General features: G+C 40.2%; 2 protein-coding genes across 2 annotated transcripts; both read right to left on the bottom strand.

The window, feature by feature from the left end:
- Positions 1-742: 742 nt before the first annotated feature.
- Positions 743-9,990, bottom strand: mtx2 (metaxin 2). Its single transcript, XM_039784378.1, has 10 exons — positions 9,951-9,990; positions 4,979-5,026; positions 4,831-4,877; positions 4,604-4,676; positions 3,974-4,050; positions 3,683-3,775; positions 3,525-3,563; positions 2,803-2,928; positions 2,585-2,661; positions 743-2,024 (listed from the first exon to the last, which is right to left on the bottom strand). Exons 1-10 carry the CDS (start codon positions 9,988-9,990, stop codon positions 1,865-1,867), a joined length of 780 nt encoding a protein of 259 aa, XP_039640312.1. The 3' UTR covers positions 743-1,864.
- A 2,117-nt stretch (positions 9,991-12,107) lies between these two features.
- Positions 12,108-15,049, bottom strand: LOC120548260 (homeobox protein Hox-D4b-like). Its single transcript, XM_039784379.1, has 2 exons — positions 14,298-15,049; positions 12,108-13,598 (listed from the first exon to the last, which is right to left on the bottom strand). Exons 1-2 carry the CDS (start codon positions 14,731-14,733, stop codon positions 13,258-13,260), a joined length of 777 nt encoding a protein of 258 aa, XP_039640313.1. The 5' UTR covers positions 14,734-15,049; the 3' UTR covers positions 12,108-13,257.
- Positions 15,050-20,903: the final 5,854 nt, after the last annotated feature.

Below are 20,903 nucleotides of genomic sequence, written 5' to 3'. Positions count from 1 at the left end.
ACAGTTTTCCTGCATGTCTTCCCCTTTCATATCTCAGCTTTCCTGTCTAATAAAGGGTCAAAATAATGGGTCAAATTTGGCCCGAGGAAAACAGGAGGGTTAATATCCACAAATGGTTGTGGACTTAACTGAACTTCTTCAATAAGATGCACCTTTCCATCTCTGTTTGTTTCTCTCTGTCTGTCCGCCAGCTGTCTGGCTGATGACCTCTAACTGTGCAGTGGTCAGCCACTGCAGGACATCACTCATGATGTCACAGCTCCCGGAAGTTCACAGGTCACACTCTGACCTCACAGGAAACCTGGAAGACAGACACTCGTTCCGTCTGTCACACACACACACACACACACACAGACACAAACTGCTCAACTAGAGGGCAATCAGAGGTGATCAGACATTACCATTGAGCTTGTCTGAGACCTGCAGGCAGAAACATGCAGTAGAGTGTGTGAACCTAGCCACAAATTAGGACTAAAATTAGACTTTAAGAGATTTCCCTATAGACTGAAGCTGTGCTCTTTCCTTAATTAAAACTTATTTGGTTTTTCGTGTCTTTAATTTTTCTGACTTTTCTAAGGAGCAAAATATTTTAGATGGTGAGAAAGTTTCAGCAACGGTTTAATGATAAATGAGAAGAGCTGAGCGTGTGGCTGCCTTTTAAGGGTAGGGTTCTTTAATAACAGTATACTTCTTGCATTTCTATTTCCATGTATCAATAAAAGATTATTACACATACACGTCAAACAGGATAGAATATCACTTTACAATTGGTGTAATTTTTGTTTATTATACAAATTAAAACATTATACATTAAACAAAAATGAAAATACATGCTCAAGTCAAAGCTTTATATGGGGGGGGGGATAAACAAGAAACTCAGTTTGTTAAATGATTTAATGACTTTTATTCTGTAGGCACTTTTAATTCACACAAAGCAAACAATGGTGGAAAAACTAAGGATTAAGTCACATCTTCATCATTATGTTCCTTGTCTTTTTTTGTACAGAAGAAAAACAAGTATACCAACACTGCCTCACATTTCTTACACGCTTCTAAAGTTCTTGGAAGGAAAAAAAAAAAAACGAGCCGTTTGATCTCAAACCCAGTTCAAGTCTCAGTCTGCCTTCTGAAAGGCAGCCATGTCACACAGCTGTGAAATCCAACCGCTCTGAGCCTGTTGGCATTTGTAAATGTACTATGATACATGTCAGAGTAGACAGAGTTCCCGTGTAACAGAGAGCATCAATGACAACAGTAAGAGCATATAAATTAGGCCTGTTTTGGGAAGCATCCATACTACTCTGGTGTCCATAAGCCTGACACTGAATCCCTGTCAGATCATCTGCAGCTAACCCTGACTTCTGACCTCCTTCTGGGATCCGTGAAGAGTTGCGTTACTGTCATAAGTAGTCTTATTTAATTCCCATAATGCTGGAAATGTAAAGGCTCCATGGTCTGTTGAAAACTAATTTGGTGGCTTTCTGAAGCACTTCAACTAAAAGAGTTATTCAGATCAGACAGCGTTTTCTTGTGAACGTCATTATACATTCTGCGTTTAACTTGGAAACATCTTTTTAGATGTTATACCTGGGTTAGTAATACCCTTAAAAATGATCTTTACTGTGATTTTAGGGTACATTCATGTATTTTTAATCTATGTGCAGTGGACTAATCCTAAAACTGGTTCCTCTGGACTCCTATCAGCAGCATGCAACTATGTACAGGTACGAAGCAAAAAGGAGAAGGAAAGCAAGAATCACGAAGGGAAGGGTATGTGAATATAAGCTACTTGGTGATACAGTGAGGGAATGAGAGAAGGATGGGCCGAATGTACAAGATGAGATAATACAGAGGTTTCATTCCTTCAAGAGCTCTTGTTTTCAAAATAGGTCTGTTCGATGCGTCTGCAGAAGGACAACAGGTTGCTGTAGCTCTTGATCCGCTCTGCCAGCTCAGTGCTGGTCAGTCTGGTGGTCAGTATGGTGAAAAGGTGACCAAACACCAATGCATCCAGTTCCGTAGGCCTGCAACACAGACACACACAGTTTGTTAGTTACTGCTGAAACGAACCATTCAATTCAAGATAATCACTTTAATTTGAGTTATGTGGTAAGCCAAGTCTGGTCAATATTTATATTTAAAATGTGTACAGTTGAAACCTGTACAAGTGATGCACCATAGCATCTCTGCTTCTACTGTGACTTCCTTGCTTCTAACAATCAAGAAATTTGATGAGAAATCTGAATGGAAGGGTTAAAAGAAGCCATGACGTTGACATGCAGTACATTACAAAAAGTGGCAGATTCTTTTATCATCGTTTTAAAAGAATTAATACATGGTTTAAGGAGGTACAGAAAAAAAAGAACTGGGAGGTCTTTACAATATTACACCACAGGGTGGTGCTAACCAAAAAGCTGTAAGATGCTTCAAACACTTTTCTTTTTGGCTTTGACCACTATAAAGTCAGCTAAAGAGCATTATCTGCATGGGAGTGTGCCATGATATGTTATCTAGCTGCTATGACTAACAGAGAAAAACAAGAGACATCTGACAGGCGGACAGACAGAGACAGAGAGATACATACTGTTTATTAAAAAAGTATGGCTGTGTTCCCAGCCTCTGGGAGAGAGCCTGGCAGCACTGACTCACGTCCTCATAAACCTTGAAACACAAGAGGGAAGTGTTTTAATCACATCAAGATACTATTTGTGTTTCTGTATGCAACTACAAAAGCCTTCATTTAATTAAAACAATTGTAAAGCATGTACAACATCAGAAATTCATTGCTGTGTGGTTGCTAACCTGCTCCAGGGTTTTCCCTCCCCAGCCGATGGCGTTCATCTTCCTGCGAACCTCCCACTGCTTCTGATAGGCGAGGATGTTACTGAGAGGCCACGAGTACGGACTGCTGTATCTGGGACGTGAGATCTACACAAAACACACACGTGTGATTATCAGGCAATTAATAACTGCTGCATCGGATTTTTTATCTAAAGACAATTATGGCATTTTTCCATTACATGGTACCTGCTGGACTCTACTCGACCGCGGTGCCCTGTCCTTTCCATTGCAGATTTAGTACCGCCTCATGCCTGAGGTGAGCGTGGCTGGTCGTCATAGTGATGCCGCAGGAAACTGCCGTGAACTAAGGCAACACACACACACACTTACTTAACGTCGAAGGTGTGTTGTTTTTGACTCTCAGCATTTGGCTGTTGCCACAGCCAGAAGACAAATTTAGTTTCAAAAGAAGCTGGAGGCAGCAAAAACAAACTATTTAAAAATGGCGGGTTTGTTCAGGACACCCCCATCTGTCGCTAGCAGTGATGACGCAGTGATTAGTGACGATTCTCTCCGACCAATCAGTAGTCTGCAGGTTTTCACGTCACCTTTTGGTATCGCCTCAGCTCGCTTGGAACCTCGACGGAGGTGATACTTTTCTTTAATGGAAAACCAAAAAAGGCGAGTAGAGTCGAGCTGAGTCGAGCAGGTACCATGTAATGGAAAAATGCCATTATACACACCTCAGCAGCGGTAGGGTCATCACACCACTGGATGTACAACTGTAAGTAGGAGAGGAGACTTGAATGAGAAGATATTATCCAGTAATATTGATAAATGCAACAAATAATGTCAGTATATTATTTCGGCTGTACGGCAGTGAGTGTAGGCAGGTGTGTACCTCAGCAGTAAGCAGCATGTTGTTGACCAGCTCCATGTACGCTTTCATTTCAGCTCTCTGAACATCGTCTAAGCCTTCGCTCAGAGAATGACCCTGGGAACCCAAAAAATGATGTTTCTTCTCATTTTACGAACACATAAAACAGTTTAGGAAACTACAAGTGATCTCCTAATATTAGTAATATTCCCAGAAAATTACATCAATGACAACTTCAGGTGATAAAATCTCTTAGTGTGTCTCTTACGTAAAACAAGCTGCGATAAAACAACTTCAGTATCTGTGTTAACACACCTTAGCTTTGGTGAACTGCACTATCGGCCCCAGTTCTGACACCACCTGGTTCCCGACGTGGATAAAGGGAATCTTACCTACAGAGACACACACATAGAAAACAGAGAGAGGGAGAGAAAGGCAGACCGTAAAAAATCATTACAAGTCACTTTTAAAAAGGAGCAACCCCAATGCCTATAACCACAAAACCCAAAAGGCCAAGAGCTCAGCAGTCCACGAGTCCGTTTCACCTGCATCTAGACACAATGTGGATACAAAGTAGCGGGACAAACCAGGCTACAAAGACTGAGAGGTATATCAAGGTTATATTACTGAACTTCCAACAAAAGAAAAAACAAGCTGAGTAGCCGACCATGTTTTAACCAGCTACAGTATAGAGATTTTGATATCACAGCTAGTAAAGAACCAAATAAAACCCCCCCAAAAAAAAAGTATAAGATCTGTTTCAACTTCTGGTTATATGTGGATACATGATACTGGATTTGAAAATGTCCTGATTGCTCTGAACTGGAAGATACAAAGTTAATATTGTCAACTTTTCAATAACATAGATAATACCACAAAGATTGCATGCTGACAATCACAGCATGGCGAGAGTAAATTCACCTCTGCAGCAGCATGTGTACTAACCAGAGGGGGACATGTATTCAGCATTTGCTCTGCAAACCACCTGCACTGGTAGACCGCACATCCTGAGGTAGGCCTGTACAGACGAAAAACATGAAAGGGTCAATTAATGTGTCAATCCTAGTTTCCTGGTGTTTTTTTCCCATGCAGAAACAAAAATCCCTGCAAAATATGATACACATATGTTCTGATATATTTGTTGAGAACACACAAACAGAACAGAACGTCACCTGAACTGCGAGAGATGAGGCGCAGTCTGACAGCAAAATCTGATCCTCTGGAAAAACGACACCAAAGTAATGTAAACAACTAGACGAATAGCCTCTATAGCAACAATTAAAAAAGTTGTTTCTTCATTTCAGACAAACTCTGACTCACCCTTCAGCGGTTGGTACAAGGTGGCAGATTCAGGCCAAGGCTCAGCAGCTGTCAATGTCAAAAACACACACACACACACACAATTACAGGGTGCTAAGTTGGTTTATCAAACTGTTTTGCAGATGAGTTTAAAGGTCCCATGACATGGTGCTCTTTGGATACTTTTATATAGGCCAGTGGTTCTCAACCTTTTTTGTGCCAGCGCCCCCCTATCCATTATCCAGGTCCCTAACGCCCCCCATCAAATATTATGTAGGCTAATTGCCCTGGATATTAATGATTACGCCCTAATATAGGCCTATTATTGTCGTTACTATTGTTATTAAAAATAATCAATAAATCAAATCATTGAATGACAAACAACACATGTATTAGTTTCCCAGGTATCAAAAAAGCCATGTGAATAGAAATATTTACAGTTTTTTTTTTTAAATGCAACCATTTGACATTCAAATTAAATAACAGCAGCCAATCAGAACTACTAGATATGTAACATTCAAACTATAATTAGGTATTATCAAAAGGCCTGCTGCATGGTGTGAACCTCAGCACCTTTATAAGATGACTATAATTTGAATGTCCTTTTTTGGTTGTGAAGTGACCTTGGGTGTCATGAAAGGCGCTTTAAATAAAATGTATTATTATTATTATTATTATTATTATTATTATTATTATTATTATTACAAACACTAACAGTAGCCAATCAGAAACAGCTAGCAATTTAACATTCAAATCTATTTTTCATTTAAATTGTTCCAACGGAAAACAAGCTTGCACTTATCATGGGGTAAAAGCAGGATTACACACACACACACACACACACACACACACACACACAGAAACAAGGTTTTCATTTTGGTGATGACAAACGACTTGAAGAACGACACCTACTGCCGAATGGAAATAAGTTTACAACCTTTGAAAGTTAGTGAGAGCCCTTTGTTGATGCTTAGAAGAGTATAAGTTAGAAGAGTCTAGGTTAGAAGAGTCTAGGATTGAAGAGTCTAGGATTGAAGAGTCTAGGTTTGAAGAGTCTAGGTTTGAAGAGTCTAGGTTTGAAGAGTCTAGGTTTGAAGAGTCTAGGTTTGAAGAGTCTAGGTTTGAAAGTCTAGGTTTGCTATCGCCTGTCTTGCGAGTAAATAGCAGAAAAAAACGTTTGGAGAAGCGCACCCCCACACCGCGCGCGTTTTGAGGAGGTGGAGTCCCGTACAGTAAACAGTGACATCTCTTCCTCTATCGCTTCAACAAGAAAGTTTTAAAACAGCAAACACAAGCCCTGAATTGCCCGGGAGTTTGGGGACAGCTAAATGTTTGCCAAACAACAAAGCACAGTCGATATCCCTCGGCCGAAAAAAAAAAAAAATCTCTCGCTCGTCTCTTCTTTTCTTCGTGGAAATTAAGCTGCCTTCAGGTACAGTAGGAAACGTTGGGTTCTATAAAAGATCTGACGAAAAACTGTTACTGTGAAATATAAAGTCTACTTGTGCTACATTGGGGGATTAAAGAATACATCAGGACGTCGCACCACCCTGCGGCGGTGCTATTTTTTCTTCTGAACGCAGCTTCACGCTGAAATACGGAGCTCATTTAAGACGATGCTCTGACTTCCCGTTTCCATGAAGGCAGCACGGAGCTGCGCCGAACAATGATCCACGTCCAGTTGCAGTGCCGTGAACTGGCAGGTTTTTAATGTTGCAGAAAACTGTTTTTTGCAAGTAGTTTAAGTGTAAACATGTATTGTTATTGTGAATCTTTGGTTTAAACTAGCTTTCAAACAAACGCCCCCCAAGGGCACCTCAACGCCCCCCTTTCCAAAATATTGCTTCTAACGCCCCCCATCATCTTCTGAACGCCCCCTGGGGGGCGGTACCGCCCCCGTTGAGAAACACTGCTGTATCTGAAGTCTCTTTCCCGAAATTCAGCCTTGGTGCAGAATTACAGCCACTAGAGCCAGTCCCACAATGAGCTTTCCTTAGGACGTGCCATTTCTGTGTCTGTAGCTATTGAGGAGGAGAGAAGGGGGGCAAGGTGAAGGGTGGGGGTGTGGCCTTGACCAACTGCCACTTTGCTCGTTTGAAAGCCATGATGTCTCTCTCTCTCTCATGGGTGGGCCAAATTCTCTGGGCGGGCAAAGCAGAGAAAGGGGAGGTAACCTTGCTCCTTATGACCTCATAAGGAGAAGATTCCAGATTGGTCCATCTGAGCTTTCATTTTCTCAAAGGCAGAGCAGGATACCCAGGGCTCGGTTTACACCTATCGCCATTTCTAGCCACTGGGGGACCATAGGCAGGCTGGGGGAACGCATATTAATGTTAAAAAAACCTAATAAAGTGAATTTTTCATGCCATGGGACCTTTAATTCAGCATGGTCAAACTGACCGGACTTCTTTTTGAGAAACTAACCCAGTAAGTGCCCTTTTTTTTTTTTTTTCCTCCTTCTTCGAAAATCTTTCGGACCATGGAAGAAGCGGAAGATATGCATACTGTAATGCATTCTTATGCCAAGAAATCCCAGAGTGACCAATTTGAGTCAAACACTTTAACACACATTACCAGAGCAAACTGAGATGTGTGTGGAGCCTTCAAAGTTACCAGAAACTCCTGAACCGCGAGCAGCAAAGAAGTCCAAGTTACGAACAAGCAACGAGAATGACTCTGAGCCTGTGTCTCCTGGCTCTTCATATTTCAAACAGTGCCTTACAAGGAATCTTAATTGCGGATAGGCAGATTATAAATCAGTCAACTTGCTGATGACACCACAAGGACGCCTTCCAAATTCTTCTATCGTTAGAATTAATTGAAGGTTTCTCGAAAGCCTCTGGCCTTCACTTGAACTTAAAAAAGTGTGAACTTATGGCTATAAAAGATTGCTTGGTGCCCTCTATACATAACATCCCTGTAAAAGATCAGGTCACTTATCTAGGAATTATCATAGCCAAAGACCAATCTACAAGGTGCTCTCTTAACTTTTCTCTTAACCTTTCAGAAAACACAAAGGAAACTGAATTCATGGTTACAAAGAGACTTATCTTTAAGAGGTAATAATAATAATAATAATAATAATCTTATTCTCAAAAGCTGATGGTATATCCAGACTTACTTATGGTGCTCTCTCTTTAGCTCTAGATAGTAGCGTGTCCAAAAAAATTTATTCAATGTTGTTTATATGGAAAAACAGAATACACCATATTGAAAAATCTGTTATAATGAACTCTAATCAATGGGGGGTGTGAACTTTTTAGACTTCACCACATTAAATAACACTTTCAAAATAAACTGGATTAGACAGTTTATTAATAACCCTGCATCCTTATGGAACTTTATCCCTAACTATATTTTTTCTGAAGTTGGTGGCCTGGAGTTTTTATTGATGTGTAATTACAAGATTAGTAAAATCCCAATCAAATTGTCTAACTTTCACAAGCAAATGCTTTTGGCGTAGTCTCTCATATTTAAGCATAATTTCTCACCTCAAAAATGCTACATTTGGAATAATGAGAACATTCTCTACAAAAACAAATCTTTTTTTTAAACTGGTTTAGCAATAACATTACACTTGTTAGTTAACTTTTTGATCCAAATACTCAGATTTCCTAAGAAAATATCAAATTCCAGTAACAGTCAAGGAATATGCTATTATTTTTGATGAAATTCCCACTGGGATTATAATGTTGTTGAAGGGTAATATTCCCCCACAACCACTTACTCATCTAATCAAATTAACTGATACTTCTGTTGGTGGTTTGTGCTTCTCAACATAAAATTGCAGCATTAATAGGAAAATTAGAGCTTTATTCCAGACTAACATCATTACTATCCCCTATGTTATTCCATACTGTAATGGTATTGTAGAGAATATTCCCTGGAAGAAAGTGTGGTCCTTACCTTTCAAATACCTTGTTACTAATAAAGTGAGAGAAGTTTAGTTTAAACTAATACACAGGTTTTGCCCAGCAAAATCCTTCCTTAAAACCAGGATATTGAGTCTAACTGCTCGTTTTGTAATAGCACTGATAAAAACGTGTTGCATCTTTTTTCGAACTGTCCCCATACAGTAAAATTCTGGTCCGAGTTCCTACAATCCATTCACTCAGTATTAATCCCAGATGTTTCATTTTGCTTTAAGGATGTTTTGTTTGGTATGTTTGACTTTGAAGCTGAATATGAAGGTAAACACTTTATTATACATATTTTATTTATATATGCTAAATACCACATCCATAGGAACAAATTCAGTGGCTCTAAACCCTTCTTTTCTGGTTTTATGACTGAGTTTAGAAATTACATTGATTCAATTAAGTACTCAAAAAACATTAAGGCCGGTGAGTCGTGTGTGACTTCAAAGGTTTATTAATAAGGTTTTATTTATTTATTTATTTTCTCTGCTTCTCCCAGCTTGTCCACTTAGGCCTATCGTGGCTGTGGCTGTACCCCTGTATGTTGTGTATCTGATGTGATGTTGTATGTCATTTGTTTGGTGTATTTTGTGTTGTATGTCTGTGATGATATGTATGTATAAATAAAAACAAGGCTGTCATCGACGTGAACTCCCCTGTACTGTTTCTGCTTAAATTCTCAGTCCTCCATTGTGTTTATAATTTTCACATTAATCTAATAAATAACTTTATTTGCATTATATTCCTAAAGTAAGTGCTACACTCGGTTAGCCATACAGGACGCGTAACGTTAGTTAGTGTATCGTTAACGTTACAGTCCTGTATGGGAGCAAGGCTAACCGAGCTAACGTTAGTCTTTGCTACATAAACAGATAACAGTGGACAAGAGCAGACATTTGCAGTAATGGTTGAACAGTCCTGCTATGTTAAACGACAACGGTCACTTAAATGTAATTAACAAACGCAAGTAAACTGCTAACTTAGACCTACATGGCTGTAAACGTTAGCTGATGTTAGCTGGCTAAAGCTAGCTTAACAGTCAATAATAGAAGCACTGTGTAAAGTCAACACATTACCTGCCATCTGCGACACGAAAGCCTCTGCCGCAAGAGACATTGTGATGCTGATATATCCGTATCGCTAAATAATAATTAATTATAATGACAGATGAGGTCAATTACACTAGCTAAATGCAAGTTTAAGGGCAAATGCTTGTCCTGCAGTCACCAACTGGTCCGCCCGCGATTAATGTCCCGAGAAGTAAATGTAACAATGATTTAGTTCCGCTTTACGCCTGAGCTGGAGACAACTGTCGGCTGCAGTCACTGTGTGTGTACTATCCAATTCTCTGTTATAATAATATTTCTCAATAGTCTGTGGTGTGGTGACACTGTTGAACAGCTTGAAAAAGTAACAAAAACACGCCATAATGGAGTCGAGTACAACGCCACCGCGATTATTAAAATTGTCGTATTTTTGAACCAGTCTCAACCACAGCTTTGAAAACAGTAGTGGGTATTGCTGGTTTGAATAATTATGCACAGGTTGTTATTTTAGTATTAATCCTGACATTAATGCAATTAATGTTAATCATCTAAATTACAGCCCACGTTTCCCTAATCCATGGGACTGTAGGCCTATAACTAATCACAAATAGCCTATGTAGCCTATCTAAATGGTGCATTTGTTTTCCCTAACAGAGAAGATGTCAGATAGAGCTTTTCTTACATGGTCTTTGTTTATTTCTCTTCCAGGCTGCAGTACGTAGTGCAACCAGCCGGGGACGTTCTTGCTTCACCACAGTCAGACTGCAGAAACGAAGGTTGGTGTGATATACACCAGCCTACATGAATAACGTCCACCAAGCGCAAACACATACATTACTGCCATTACAAAATATGATCAGAGATGTTTACAATACAGAGAGTACAAGCACGGTACACAATTAATGATACAATATATACAGTTTGAATTATATTCAGAGGAAATATAGCCAACTTTGCACACTGGCAATCTGCACTGTTGTCAAGTTTGTTTTTCATTATTTTTGTCCATTTGAATTTAAATAAAATGTACATATTGTTAATAGGCATATATGTTTGTTTTTTTACTGTTTCTGAAAACTTTTATAAAAAGGCTATCACAAAATATAGCCTGATCAACCAAATATATGCACAACATGGAATTGATGTCAGGTCTGAATATCCCACAGGAGAGCAAAACAAGTAAAGTATCTCTCCGTTACCCTTTGCTGTTGTCTCAAATTACAGACATGCAGACCATCCAAAGCTTTTCGTTTGTGAGTGAATGTTTTGACTATAATTTTTGTTGGCTGGTCCGCTATGTGGAGGATCTCCAGCATGTGATATATTCCATTTTGCCCCGTTGTGCCTTTCCTGCACATTTTACCGCGTCTCGACCGGAAGCCACCAATTAATGGCTCGGTGCTCATTTCCTCACACCCCCCCCCCCCCCACACACACACACACACACACACACACAAACGCACACACAGGGTTTCTTTAGAAGCCCTGCGCTGTGCGTAATCAATGCGTAAAATGCGCATACAAGTCACAAGACTGCATAAGATCCTCCGACTGGCTAATAATGAATTTAAAACGTATAGAAAGGCTCATAGCCTATGTGAAATGCTACAGTGTCTACCATGTTTAAAGCCCTTTTAGGCTGCTCTCTGTCTTGGCTAAAGACAGAGAGCCGTTAAAACAAACTGTCGCTCTAATGATTAAACGTTAAGGATCACCGTCTCTCCGCAGAATAATTCAGTGAACATTTTAATCCTCATGGGGGGAAATCTTCACATTTATCACGTAGGCCTACTACATAGGCTATTTATCTTGGCTCACCTCTAGTGGCTTGACGCTCCGTTAAATTACGAGTGTATAACAAAGATCGTCTATGTTACAGATGATCGCTCTATTATCGTTTATAGTAACAATGTACACATGCGCACATGTATTGATAAAACAGTAAAATGAGCGTATTTTATGCATAGCTGTTTGATTCCTTGTTTGAAGATGAAGATTATGAATTCTCGTCTTTCATTCATAAAACATGTTCTCTCTGTGTGTGTGTGTGTGTGTGTGTGTGTGTGTGTGTGTGTGTGTGTGTGTGTGTGTGTGTGTGTGTGTGTGTGTGTGTGTGTGTGTGTGTGTGTGTGTGTGTGTGAGAGAAGAGAATAATCGCAGTTTGAAACATATTTTTTTATCATCGAAGTATTTTATCAAAACATTTCCACATATAAAATTCTTACACAAAGAGTTATTCTTTTTTTTCAAAGATTAACACGTACAAAAGAACAGATGCTTGCTACAAAGAATGCAATGCTTCTTCTAAATAATAATACAAAATAAGTACTGGCGTAGGCTATAATAGAAATCAATAGCATATTAAACTGGAATCAAAGAGAGAACATATTCTTTGAACATGCAACAATATGCTGTTTCAGAGAGGATTAGCCTATTTTAAACCTCTCGGTGCTAAATCAAACAACAAACGTTTCAGAAAGTTATGTTCGTTAAAACCCTGTAACCCTGAGAAAATACGTTGGATTTACAGTCAGCGTCGTGCATTAAAAACCTGTACCTCCAATTTGGCTGTTTTTTTAAAATTCTTTATTTATCTATTTCCCCGTGTGTAAAAATGTAAAACTTTCCCCTAAATTAGTGAAAATTTCCTCACCTTTTGGAGATGAAAAACAATATGCACGATATGGCTACTTATCCTAAATGCGTATTGTTTTTGGATGCTCCTCTATGTACAAAATAAAAGCTAAAACGACAACTATTCTGCAAGTCAGCCGCCGAGCAATTCGTCGTGTCTGGTCTTCTGTTTATTGCCCCGTTAAGCGCCAGTTTGTGGACACAACATTTTGGTAATGTGCATATTCATAAGTTAGGCTAATTTAATTTTTAGGTAGCTATTATAAAACCCTGTATAAAGTTTACCCTGTAGAAATAAAACCCTGTTTTTTTTTCTCCAAAAGACACAATCCGCCCATCCAAATAGGCATGCGCCCTTAATATCCGATGTCTATTACCTAATTTCCACAGAGAGATGTCAGACCATCTAAGCTTGAAGTTTACCTAAATGTAAGACTCAAAACATGAATTAATGAATAAAATAGCAAACTGAAATTGGAACCTCTACACAACAGAAATAATTAGAAACACTTCAAAGTTAAAATATAAGGCAAAATACATTAACGAATTTTAAAAGCCTTATTTAGGGCTATAGATGGACAGCCTGTAATTTTGAAGCCGTTTAGAATAGTTTCAGTCACCCTGGATCAGTTTAGCACCATCAGATTTGGAGAGTGAAGGTGCTAACATGGCTGCCTCTGACGGCCAAACTCTGCTTCTGTTTTCAGACAGTTATGACCGCCTTCATGGTACTATCGCTGCTGCTGCTGCTGCTGCTGCTGCTGCTGCTGCTGCTGTTGTTGTTATTGTTGTCCGTTGCCTTCTTGTTTTTGCTCCTTCCTTTGGTGTTCGGCAGCTTGTTGTCTTTCTTCCAGCGCATGCGTCGGTTCTGGAACCAGACCTTCACCTGGCGCTCGGACAGGCAGAGCGTGTGGGCCACCTCGACCCGGCGGCGGCGCGTCAGGTAGCGGCTAAAATGGAACTCCTTCTCGAGCTCCAGAACCTGCTGGCGTGTGTAGGCCGTCCGTAGTCGCTTTGGCTCCGGACCCACGTGGTTCGGATTAACTGTTCAAAAAAATAAAATAATAATTACTTTCAGCCTATGCTTTTGATTTCGATTTAATCATTTCATTTTCAATGATTAGGATAATAGGCCTATTAGTATTATTTCGAGGACGAGCCTATAATAGCATATTAAGATAAATTAAATTGAATTAGCCTGCAGTCTTTTTTTAAATTCATTTTTAAATTTTAATGAAACATTATCGCAGTTATTATCATTTGGTCCTTTTTAGTGTTAGTGTTGTCTTCTTCTGTGGTTGACCGGGTAGAGGTCGAAGAAACGAGTTTCACTTTACTTTTACTTACAGATTTTTGTTTAACCGCAGCGTTGCACACCAGAGACAAACAATTTCACACACACACACACACACGCACACACACACACACACACACACACACACACACACACGCTCACGCTGCACACACGACACACACACAAACACAATGGCAGGGCCATAAAACTTTATAGGGGTTGTAATTCTCCCTGACTCTCACTGAGATCATAAATAACTCGACAACAAAAACGATGCTCACAAATGGACACAACACTGGAAAGAAAAAGAAAGAAAGAAAGAAAGAAGTGAGAGCAGCCTAAGAGCAGACAAGAAAACGTAAACATGGGAATCAGACAAACTGAAATGATGCAGAAATGAAATTGAGAGAGTGTGAATTCGAGATGAGATTTGTATCTTTCTATCTCACCATGAGCGATGTGCACTTTCTTCATCCACGGGTAGACAACAATAGGCGGCTTGTCTTTTCCCTGGCAGGCCGTTTTCCTCTGCACCTGAGCGGGCTTTGCACAGGTCATCCAGGCCTGGCACTGCAGGTCACCGACGGAGAACCTCGACTCCTTACCGGTGGCATTTGTCTCTCTGTATCCGGGGAAGGGAGTACTTTGGTGCTGCGAGTGGTCCTCTCCATCCTCCCGGTGGTGGCCCTGCAAAGAGTGATAGTCGGTTTGTTGTGGTGTGTATGGAGGCGGAAGGGGCTGCACGGGATGATAGCCCCTTCCATAACTACCACTGTCCTGGGGGTTGTTGTAATACCCCCCTTGGTCACTAAAATTACTGTAATCTTCTTCACAAGGCGGGAACTGCGGCTCAGCATATTTACAGCTCACCACGTAGGATTCCATGATTGATTTATAGCGAGGCTGGTAGGAGAATACTAATTTTTCTTTCTCTCCCCTCTCTCTGTCTCTTTTCCCCCTCTGGCATCAAGCCATCCTGCGGCTGTCAAATAGACGGACGGCCGCGCGGGCCACGTGACCCTGGGGCCAGCCAATGAGAGAGGACACTTGGGGTTGTTTATGTCAGACGTAATGGGATAATTTGGAAGGAAAAAGAATGTTCATTGTAGGACTAATGAAGTTTTGCTGGCGGGGAAAAATGGTTAAGAATAGATGTTTGTGGACTGGAAAAATAACGTTATCTGCCATGACATAGGCCTAATTATCACTCAAATGTATTTGATAGATTATTCTCCAGCGATCTATCTATCTATCTATCTATCTATCTATCTATCTATCTATCTATCTATCTATCTATGTATTTAATCTTTTTATCTATCTAATCTATCTAGCCTATCTTATCGTGTGTCTTTATCTGCCATGCACTCCCCACCCCCTCCCACACACAGCACCTATTGAAAACGCACGGACTGTAGATTTATGACTTTTAGCTGACTGACTTTTACCCCCACACAGATGGCCGGAGCTGAAAAATTAATCTCGCCCATATTGAGGGACTGCGGGGCCATATTTGGCCTTGTGGCGAGTCAAAGGACGGACAACAAAACATGGCCGGTCAGAAAGGTCTCCAATAAAAGAATGAGATAAAAGGTTCCCAGACAGTGACTAGTAGTTGGCTTTGTTAGGCCGGGGTCAGCCCGAGGTGTCCCGTTCACCACCACGTACTCGGCTTTTAAATGCATCGCTTGGTTTAAAAAATGATGCGAAAGTCAGCCGAACGAGAGAGTAATGCGACAGGGCTGAAAAATGAAAGCGAATTAAGCTGAATCCAAAAACCAAAAACGTGAAAGAGATAAGTGAGAATATGCTAAATTTAGGCCATCCCACGGAGACAAAGTTAAATGAGGGTGTTTTGTATTCTGTGCGCACCTCATGCGTAAATATCTGGTCTTTCTCTCAAATGAAATCGTTTATGCTGAATCACAAACACCAGGGTCTAAAAAAAATAATCTTTGCAGTGAAGAGTAAACCATAAATCCGTTTTATAGCCTTCAGGATTTCGTGAGGATTTCTGCTTTGGCTGCAGCTGCACTCTAAGGATGATGAAGCTCCAATGCGCAGCCAAAACCTCTTAATAAGCCCTGCGATGTATTACTTCTGCCTAATATACCCTGTAATAAAACTCTAATAAAGAGAGCAGGAAGAAAATGATTTTGTTTGGCTGAGGCATTAAAGGAGCTCATGCGGAGGGTGTAAATGGTTTGAAGATTTTGGCATGGCCGAGTAGAGTACAAGTTAACTACAGATTATCTGGGCTTAATCTATTTCATCTAAAGAGTCATTTGTTCCGAAAAGCTCATAATGAATCACATAAAATGACTGATATGCTACCAGATAGGCGATAAAGTGGCTAAATCTCACTTATATGTCAAGAAAAATGTCCTTCTGTTTCAAAGGCACAAAGCCTTTTAACAGTACAACCTAGGTTATGAGTGAGTCCCTTGCTCCTCCTTACTATAACTTCCACTGAGATGTAACTGAGCAAGGCACCATTTGCAATGCTGCAATGGGAAGTGGCAGTGCACATTAACTGCTTGCAGGGGCGATTCTAGGTTTAGACCTTTAGGGGGGCTCAGCCCCTAATGATAATGTGACACGGATACAGTGCCTTGCAAAAGTGTTATCCCCCATGCTAAATCAGTAATTTAAGCTACTGAACAACAACATTTTTTGACACTATTAACACTATGATGGAACTAAACCTGACACTTTATGAGTCACAGTAATAACGACCAATTTGACAATTTTAGTTGCTTACGTTTCAATTTGGGTTCTAATCTGCGCCATGAAATGACCAACTTCTTCTCTGGGGACTACCAACGTTACCTTTCACAACTTTACAACCGTCTCCTGCTCTCCCTCTGACAGATCAGATAGAGACTCAGCCAAAGGCGGGAGTCTGGCACAACCTCCTCCGATTGGCCAACACTACCTTTCTGTTAAGCCTTTCCTTGGCTGGGTTACAGGTGCGTAGCATTGGCGACAGCCAAACAGGATATTATCAAGCCCTTTGAACCTGTAATTGTTTGTCCTCTGTCACTAACAGACAAGTTCACAAACTCTAACTTGAAGCCCTAAAATTGATTTTTTTTTTTTAAAGAAAAGAAAGAAAAAAAGTTTTTTATTATTTAAATTTTTAGGGGGTCTAAAATCGCCAATGAGGATTTTCAGCCACTTATATATATTATTTAAAGCTTCAATATCAGACATATGGCAGCAAGATAAAGCAACTGTGAGCTGTCAATGACAACAATTGGGAAACAGACACGCAAATGCCAACAAATTTAAGTTATTTATTGTAAGAAAAATAAACTGAAAGGTAACTTTGGATTTTAGGTGGGTTAGTCAGTGTCATCAGTCGTGTAAATGTGGATGTGTGTGTCTAGTGAAAAATGAAACAAAGAGTGACTAAATACTTAGCTACACCCATTTATACATACATCACTGAGGCAGCAAGCCATGTTGTTTACTTTTTTCTGTGTTCAAGCTTTGTGCTAATCTCTTAATCAAGACTCAACTGAGCAGACATTAATGCTGCCAGGGAATTAGATCCAGTGGTGTAATCACATCATATCCTGTGTAAACCATCCCACTCTATTTGGTGATCAGTTTGGATGCAAATAGTAAAGGATTACATGACCGTACTTCCCCATCACCTCATTGGAGTTACCTGATGCTTAGACAACGGCCACAGCCTCTGGGAGAGTGTGAAAGAGAGCAGGACCACAAAAGCAAGAGCACCGTTAACAGTCGTCAGTTTTTCATTTCTCTTCCTTTGATTTTGATAGATGGTTAGTCATCACCCATAGACTCCCCCAGAACCCAATCTGTGACTGAGGCAGCTCCACACACATTCGGTTCTACAGGGTATGTATAGGCGAAGGTGCACTTCACGGCTGGCTGCTGATGTCTTCTTTTTGTTGCTGACAGAGATTTACACTCGCATGCTCCCACAGAGATTTCTGTAGTTGTATTTGCCGTGACTCATCATTCAACGCATCCCTTCATTTTTACGATGTGCATGTTTTCACTGTTGCACATGATGTGTCAGTGTCGTATAATTTATTGAAGGCATTAATGGGGCTTGTAGCATGTAGCTTTTTGACATCAATAACTCATTAAGGTACACCACATTAATTCTGATACATAAGTGCAATTACTGTAAGGAAGAAAATCCGTTATCTAGAGCAGTGGTTCCCAACCTTTTTTCCTTGGCGCCCCCCACACTCATGTCTAAGAAAAGCTGAGCCCCCCCCCCCAAAACCAAAGTTGAGGTAACTCTCGGGATAGAGCCTTACTTTCTTTTTTGATACAGAGGAGTTATCAGCACTGTTACGTTTCTCCGCCATGTTTCATTCATAAAATAGTGATGCCGTGGTGGCAGGAAAAACGAGGATACAACAAAAAATATAGTTTTCATACAGACTTTTGTATACATTATATATTCTAGTGTATTATAATTTGTTTAACATGTGCAAATTTTTATTTTTTTTACCTCAACCTCAAACCAGATAAAGACTTGCGCCCCCCCTGTCATCTTTGCCGCCCCCCCTGGAGGTGCCCGGACCCCAGGTTGGGAACCACTGATCTAGAGGACTGGCCGCCTCAATAGCCAATGCATTCTCATGAACAGGTTCGTATGATATACGAAAAGTTATGCACAAAAATTTGTATGATATCCTATGAAATAGGTGACCGTTTACAGTAACATAAAGCTTACTGTCAGCAGGGTATGGGTTACTGTGAGGTGCCGGTCGTTTCAGAGGCCGATGCGGTTGAGTTTAGCCGACAAAAAGGGACCCCAAATCCCCTCCCCCTGCTTGAAAACGCAGTGTTTTATGACCCAACCATCCACACCGACCTCCTCCCTACGCGGACCACAGCAGTCTTATACATCAAAGAGTTACTGTGGTGCATACAGCGATAAATACGTGAAATACATACAAATTACAGTGCATTACTTTTCGTAGCGATATAGTACCAATGATTCTTGAGAACCGCCTGCAACAGTGCGCTGTGGACGAGCCGGACGTTGGGTTGGGATATGTGCATGAACTCAGTCTTGTAGCTCAGTGGAAGAGAGATTTACTACTTTACTGTGCTTTACTATGCAAATGTGCAATGCTATTGATTCATTTGCAAGTGGAATACATCACATAGTCGTACGGACAAATATTCCGCTGGAAATTATGTATTCTGTTTTTATATCTATTCATAGAGTTCTATCTATTACCCTGTTTTAATCTGTTTTTAAAAGGAGCCATGCTGGTGATTTCATTCATGCTTTAGATTTCTGTGTTTTGCTGAATGACAGTATCTTGAACACTCTCCATCATAATACATCATTCAGTTCAGCACTGCAAGAGCAAGTTTGTGTGACCTTGGTGGTATTTAAGCACCTATAGCTCTTTCATTGAGGTATACTGGATTGGAAAAAGTGATGTGACTATAATTAGACCTGTAAAAACAGTGGAAATGAATGATTTGCTTTCATAGAAGAGAAACATGCATTAAGAGACAGCGTGTTACTGATCGCCTCATATATATTTTTTCGTTTTTTAAAAATTTTCAGCATTTGATAACAACCAGGAAAACAGTCAAGGCCGCAGCAGTTGGTAAAGCCACCTTTTTCACAACTTCACAAGCCACCTCGGTTTTGAGGACAGAATAATTGGTCACCTGCCAAAGTTGGTAAACAAGCCACCAGCTTGTTTACAAGCTAGCAGCCGCAGTGCAAACGAGTCCAGCATTGAGATGGTGGCTTATGGCAATTTACGAACTTGGCCTGGACCTCAGATTGGACTAAAATAAAAATAAAAAATGACAATCTTTGAAAGAACATGGCCCTGAGGGCAAGTCTAAATTTCTCATTGAGATGCAGCTGAAATACATTTATGATGGTCCCCAGCCCCTATAGATGTTTTATAATCAAAATCTGTCATCTGCTGGCCACTGGACGCCCCAAAAGCTCTATATATACAAGGATGATTGGGTTTAAATTAGGCAATCTGCAATGAAAGGCATATTTACCAACATGACTGCTATTACAGACATACAGTAGTTGGTGGAAAAAAAGGGAAAGTTCTCTGCGCTTCTGCAGACCACAACAATCCGGTGCAACCAAGGCAGGACACAACAGTACATACAGGACTCTGATGAAGATGTAACCTTACATCGAAACGTTAGTCACTGTCACGCAACTTAAGAAATAAAACCATCAAGTAAGAAGACATCTGTGTTGCACCGGCAATTTTTTGCTATTTTATACAGTAGTTGGTGTTGTTATCGTTGTTCTTGTCTCTTTGTACGCTGTTTATCTTTGGTAAATATTAAATTAAAGGTAAAAAACATAAACATGATGTATTGATCTTTATCCCACTCTGTATATATCAATGCCCAGGCTCAAAGGCAACACCATCATCTATTCCTTATGTCTTTATTCACTCATGGTAATATATTATTAGAAGTATCACTGACATTTACTTGCATTTACTTCTCAAAATGAGGTGCTGAGCGTGTGTATTTACTGTATGTTTTGGTCTCCGATGCCACAGAGACTGCCTGTTTCCACTTCTTGCCTTGGGCATTTTTTCTGTGCTCTGGCAGGGACTCATTTTTGCTGTTTACATTTACTAAACTCCCATGGCCGTTTGAGTGAGGGGCTGGCGAAAACTCTGGCCCGAACCATTTGTTTCTGACGCAAAAAAGCTTGGGTTGCAAGAAAAGAGAAGATCATGTAAAAGCATATTAAACCATAGGAAAAGGTTTTTTTTAAGCCGAAACGTTGGTTTCTTAACATTTTTGAAATGATGAGTTCAGAGCACCTATTTGCAGATAAAAGTACAAATGGTTAAAAAAAAAAAATCTATTCAGTTTAGAACTATTAATCCATGCCTTGACTTAAAAAAAAAAAAGGACTTTGACCTAAAACTTTCATTTTTCACAACAATTCCAGCCCAGGCTCTCCTGCTGAATAGGGGTTTGAATACTGGAATCATTAGCTTACACCTTTTGAATGGCGTTCCCTAGCTCTGAACTTTGGCGGACTCCTTTTA

The sequence above is a fragment of the Perca fluviatilis genome, chromosome 19, assembly GCF_010015445.1.
Source record: "Perca fluviatilis chromosome 19, GENO_Pfluv_1.0, whole genome shotgun sequence".
Lineage (NCBI taxonomy): Eukaryota > Metazoa > Chordata > Actinopteri > Perciformes > Percidae > Perca > Perca fluviatilis.
Note: the sequence above shows the minus strand (reverse complement) of the source record. Positions and strands in the feature narration are given on the sequence as shown.